At 42.0% G+C, this 6,131-nt stretch overlaps 1 protein-coding gene across 1 annotated transcript; it reads right to left on the reverse strand.

The window, feature by feature from the left end:
• Positions 1-1,669: 1,669 nt before the first annotated feature.
• On the reverse strand, positions 1,670-6,053 carry LOC309712680 (putative endonuclease 4; the record flags this gene model as incomplete). Its single annotated transcript, XM_082543683.1, has 7 exons — positions 1,670-1,961; positions 2,093-2,222; positions 2,305-2,409; positions 2,554-2,685; positions 5,321-5,503; positions 5,619-5,828; positions 5,906-6,053. 7 exons carry the CDS (start codon positions 6,051-6,053, stop codon positions 1,901-1,903), a joined length of 969 nt encoding a protein of 322 aa, XP_082399809.1. The 3' UTR covers positions 1,670-1,900.
• Positions 6,054-6,131: the final 78 nt, after the last annotated feature.

The raw sequence follows: 6,131 nt of genomic DNA on the forward strand, positions 1-6,131 counted from the left end.
AGGAGACTTCTTTTTCACCCGTGCAGACTCTAACAGGCCGGACAGGCATTTCCTCTGGGTGGGACCTGAGAGCAGAGACATTCTTGAGCCAGGCACCTCCACTTCCTGTCTCTGTTAACGCTGCTCTGAAAGACAAACTGTCTGGACCTGTGCTTATTTTACACTTTATTTGAGGCGGTTAAATAGAGCACAAAAGCAGATTGGCTTTAAATTGCAATATCACTGATGTTGAACGTAAACAAGAGTGAGACGTGCAAGCTCACAGTCGTAGAGAACGTGGAGAGAGCACAACATTGCTGTGAACACAACTAAATGATGCGAGACAGAAAACTGCAAACCATAAGATAACGATGCAATGCTGGAACATGAAAGCTAAATGAAGAATTTGAACCAATACATTTTTATGATTTCATTCATGAGGTTTAAAGTCAGCTATCACATTCCCCATCCTTCTCATTACTACTGTATCCCATTCCACTTTACCTCCCGCAGGCAAACTTCCATATCATATCTTTTATCTGAAATTCAAATTTCAGCTGTGGGAAAAAGTTAAGATAGACAATGAGACACTCAACTTCATGATCAAACTTGCATCTGGTATTGTTTGCACTATTTTAAGTGTAATGAGTCACAGCACAGCCATGGAGCCAAGAGATATCATTAGATCCTATCCCCCAGTCTGTTTACTCTCTCATGCTCCCCCCCACCCAGCTTAGATAGAAAGCTGTTGTACATTTCTAAGCCTTCACTGCTTGCAAATGTTTTCCTTTGCGTGTGTGTGTGTGCATGCACACCACAGGGTGTTAAATAGAGTAGGTGCGAAAAAATTAACTAATGACCTCCTATGGCTCAACAGCTGCTCCAGAGTGTTGCTATTTGAGAGCTGGAGGCATTCAGAGAAGGAAGACGGGGGTTCTTTGTGGTTGCGAGTGTGGTGTGTTTGTGACAGCTGTCAAGTAAATATAATTATTTATCCCTTCTTTACAAATGGCGATGGAATATAATTTGTAATGTGATGAGCAGTTTTTAAAACTCCAGTCATTGGCCCCATCTCAAAAATGGCCGATTGTCATGTGTTAGGGTCTGTAATAGTTGCATACAGAATTTGACTGGTAAATCTGGAGCAGGTCCCATTGATGAGGCACTGAGTTAAAGCAAACAGAATTGAACGTTGTAGGAAAATAAAACCGCTTTCTAATTTTGTCATGCAGGCCTGCATCTAAAAGAAAATTGAGTAATATATGACAGATTAAAAAGTATAGAACTTACAGCAATTTAGTCATAGTAACAAAATGTAATTAGTATTTAACAAAATTGTTGTTTGAAACTTCAGTGAGGTATACGTATCATTCTATCTGTATGCCTGTGTTTGTGTTGCCATTGGAAATATGTCATCCAAAAAGGTTTATTTACCTTTTGATCAATAATTTGTTTCCTCCGTTTAATTCAGTTTGTTTCACTTATCAGCAATTTTTTAAATTCTTTTTGCGTAAAGTTAAAAACAAACCTCTTGTGTACTATAAAAACAATATAAATGTGCAAACCATTTCCTCACACTTATTCTACCCGCACCCTTTGAAACCAAAGTCTCGTTAGGTTTGGGTTACATTTGTGTGTTTCTGCTGCCCCCTAAAGGCTCACTCGGAACAAGACTCCTCCCCACGCCATATTAAAAACTTCCAACATCACCTTTATTTAACTCGCATTCAAAGACGAAGTTTGTAATTTGGAGAAACTGTTCATGTGGTGAACGACTAATAATATGACCGTGTTTAGAGATAACACAACAGGTCACTCCTCCACTTTGGTACTAGACAAAAAAAACAACTCTTCTCTTCACAGCTAACAGTGCGTTTGCAGAGTTCAGTTTATCAGTGCCGACTCATCAGTAGTGCTTTTCTCACTTTTTCTCACACAGGGAATGGAGAAGATCAATCTGCTCAGCGTATTCAAATCCAGGCCTGTGGGGAAGAACATAGCAGCCATGTTAAAGAGGAACCTGAAAAAAGGATGAGCAGCTCCTGTTTTGGAAATGAATAAAATACATTACCATATACAACAAACAAACCCACAGTTTCTACAACCATCTCACCGTCCGGGTGTCTCCAGGATCAGAGGGACGTTGTCCAGCCTGGGCTCATTGACAATTTCTTGAAATGCAGAGATTCCAATGTGACCTTTACCGATATCTTCATGCCGATCCAGGTTACAGCCAAGTTTACCTTCAGGTTACACAGAAAGAATAAGGAAAGACAACTAGAGACTTGCATGTGTGATTTTTCTGTCTCTATGCCCTGGCTATACCTTTGGAGTCATTAAGATGAATGGCCTTGAGGTAGTGGAGCCCCACTTCTTGGTCAAACTCATCCAGCATGGCCTTCACGCCTCCCTCTGCAGCAAGGTCGTATCCTCCCAAGACGAGACATAAAACAACAATTGAGCACAGAAAGAAACTCTCAGGTCTTATGCCAGGTTGAATATTTTAAGGTATCACAGCCCTGTTGGACAGAAAACAAATTTGAGGTTAACAGGCTGCTATCAGGTTTCACTCACCTGCTGCAAATGCATGGCAGGTATCCAGACATACTCCTACTCTGGTCTGGTCTCGCACTCTGTCTATGATGCTCTTTAGCTCACAAAACTTGCCGCCCACCGTACTGCCTTGGCCACTCATGTTCTCTAACACTGACCACACAGAAAGCCCGGAGAGCGAGAGACAAAGAAAGAATAAAAAAGGTTTTTAATATGACACACTCATACATTTGTAATATTTCTCTGTCGTTATTTCTTCAAACAGAGTCTGAACGCAGCTTTTGCTGTTGTATTCTGCTGTACGGTTTACCCCAGGTGTCAACAAGTAAAAGGCCCAGGTACACTCTTGGTTGCGTCCATCACGCCACACAATGTGCTACCTATGCTCACATCTAAACCTATCAAACGCAGAACAGCTAACATGACATCATACCTTTGTACTGTGGGAGAAAGTTGGAGAGCGAGAGCACCCAGTCAATCAGCAGGGTCGAACCCCAGACTTTCTTGATGGGAGGTGACAGCTCCAACCACTGAAAGTTGCACTGGCATTTATGTCAAACTTTCGTTAACATTAAAATGTCAGGCAAAGTTCAAATGGCTTTGTATTTAACAGACGTGCCATGCAAACATCATTCCTGTTGATAGGCATCAAAATCCAGTCATCAGGCACTTCATTAGATATGCATCTAATTAGTCACATGGCAGCAACTCAATGCAGGGAGAATTAAAACAATTTAAGTGACCTGGAATGTCGCATGGTTGGGCTGGTCTAAATATTATAGAAACTGATGATTTTCTAGGATTTTCCCACTTCTATCGTTTACAGAGAACCATCCGAAAAAGAAAAAATATCAATTGGGTGTCAATTCCTTGTTGATGCCAGAAGTCAGAGGAAAATGGTAAGACTGCTCTGAGATGATAGACATGCAAAGGTAATTTAAATAACCACTTGTTACAACCATGATATGCAGAAGAGCACAAACACAAAACACATCAAATCTTGAAGTAGATGGGCTACAACAGCAGAAGACCAGAATGGGTCCCACTCCTCTGAGCTAAGAGTAGAAAACTGAGGATACGGTTAAAATCAGCTCACCAAAACTACACAACAGGAGAGTGGAGAAACATTACTTGGTCTGATGAGTTTGGATGGTAGGGTCTGAATTTTCTTTATTGTTGGTACTGTACTCAAATGGTATTAAGGCAGTTCTAAAGGCAAAAGTGGGTCCAGCCCCACAGTAGCATGGATTATCTAATAAAGGTTTTACTGAGTGTATAGAATAACTATATATAAAGAGATTTAGTCCACTAACAGAAAGCTTAACAACATGAAGTTATATTTTGTGTAGGGATTCTTTGGATTCTTGTGTTAGAAAAACTCCGACCTGACTCTACTACCTCTATGCTACAAGCGCCGCCACAAACAGTCCTCTGGGTGATCACGTTTTTGTAGGCTTTGCTGGTGTGGAATGTGCTGCCTCCACTCTAAAGGTTTGCAGATTCAGTAGATTCCTTTTAAAAAGTCTGCAAAAGGCATATCTGTTTAGTCAAGCCTTTCGGTAATATGTATTCACCAGAGACCAGATGTATAACTGGAGTGTACACAAAAACATACATACGCCTTTCCCTGCCCACCCACACAGGCTTGATGGAGCACTTTTGTGTATTAAGGCATAAATCACTGAGTTTTTGACAACTGGTTCTTTGCTACATTGTTTATCTCCCTTTTGTACTTTGGCTTAAAAACTCATCTTTTAGAAACGGGGAGGATAGGACATTTAGTAAGATTGACATGCACTGCTAATTGGTTTACAGTATGCCAGAGCAGCTACTGACCTTTACGGCAATGATTTATAGTCCTCTGCTGGACAGCACAGGATTTAGAACCAAATACAATAAAGAAGTGCTTTATGACATATGGTTTATAAAAGATGGATACAATCACTATGGCGTCATTAATTAGTAAAGTCTTGTTATGAAACCTCTGGCTGAGCTTTGTTGCTATGCTATTGGGTTCTTTCTGTTTTGAAAACCAGGTGAGCAAGTTCATACGGTAGTTACTTGCCACAGGCCCACACTAAGGTCGACCCAATTTTGTGCTCCTTCATATGCATTTTCTATAATATGAACTTCATGCTGTATTTAAATAAGACTTCAAACCAGCTATAAACCCACTGGTATAGTGCCTGCTGAGGTCAGAGATCAGAGTCAGAGAGTCATACCCGCGTACTCGGATATCAGATCTCTGGAGTGCCGCCGTTCTAGAAAAAGCTGGGAAAAACAGGATTTGTTTTGGTTCTTTGTCAGGTGGAGCCAGTCAGGTTTCACTGACAATAATGGCTAATACTTTTCTTTAGCCTGATCAGTGCTCTGTACAGTGGCAGTACAGATTAAACGTTTATAGTTTTATTGCTTTTTATGTTCAGTGCCGCCATCTTGGATTGCTAACTCAGGGCATGTTGGTCTGCTTCAATTTTCCAAGTGGGAAATCAGAGCTGAAGGGGCGTTCCACAAAAAAGTTTCGACTGGGAACTTGGAATTTTCAGTTGTCTTATTCGTGAAACCATAATTTCTGCAACCAGAGTTGCTGCCCCCTATTGGTTATTAGAAAGAATGCACTGGCTTCACTTTTCAGACTGGGAACCTATGTCCATCTTTTAGATGGAGTCTATGAGTTTTATTATTACCTCTGGCAGTGTCTCTGCATATGGGTTTCATCAAAAAGGCAATGCCTGCAAGGTAGATACACACTGCTGGTTGTTTCAGGTGCTCTGGCGGCCCTCTGTACCTGTAACCACTGATGGTGTTTGCTGGTGAGCATAATTGATGGCGCTCGCAATCTTGTCCACACACTGCTCAGTGGTGATGGTACCCAGGGAGGAGCCGGGGTGGAAGTTATAGAGGCTGAGACCCAGGAGGTTGCAGCGGCTGAGCTCGTCCACCAGCATGGCCTGGCTCTTTTCAAACACATCTAGTTGAAAACATGGCATGCAGGTTAGACCAAAACGGAGAATAATTCTGCAAAGTATAATAAGAGATAACTAGGCATGAAAGGAATGGTAGACAATAATCAGTGTCTGACGGACCCTCTTTAGGAGATCCACAGTTCATCAGGTAGGAACCATGAGGCAAGATATGAGCTGGGTCAAACCCCTGTTGGGAACACAGCTCCTGAAACTTTGCTGCAGCTGTATGGTCCAATGCAGGCCTCTTCCACGATCGCTGGGAGCCCAGGAACAGGGCGAAACTGCTGCCACCCATCTCTGTACAGGACTCCACGGCTTTCCATATCCCACCTGTGGACGTGACGTCACACAAGTGTAAGTAAGTGTGTTTATCTTAAAGGGTTCCAAGAAGACGACATTAGGCCCACCTTGAATGCCAACATGAGCTCCAATGTACTTCTTAGTTGCGCGGATGTTCTTCCTGTGTCCTCTCTCCTCGGTGTCCTCGCCCTCCTTTACTCCTGCAGAGGCATCCTCGTTTTTCCTTTTCCTCGTTCCCCTTTTTCTCTGACTCATGCTATGAAGAGAAAGTTGTAAGCAGCCCTTACGAAATAAGCAATAAGTTGACTGTCAGAAGTTTATGGAGGTCAAATA

The sequence above is a fragment of the Aulonocara stuartgranti genome (assembly GCF_965226115.1).
Source record: "Aulonocara stuartgranti genome assembly, chromosome: 8".
NCBI lineage: Eukaryota > Metazoa > Chordata > Actinopteri > Cichliformes > Cichlidae > Aulonocara > Aulonocara stuartgranti.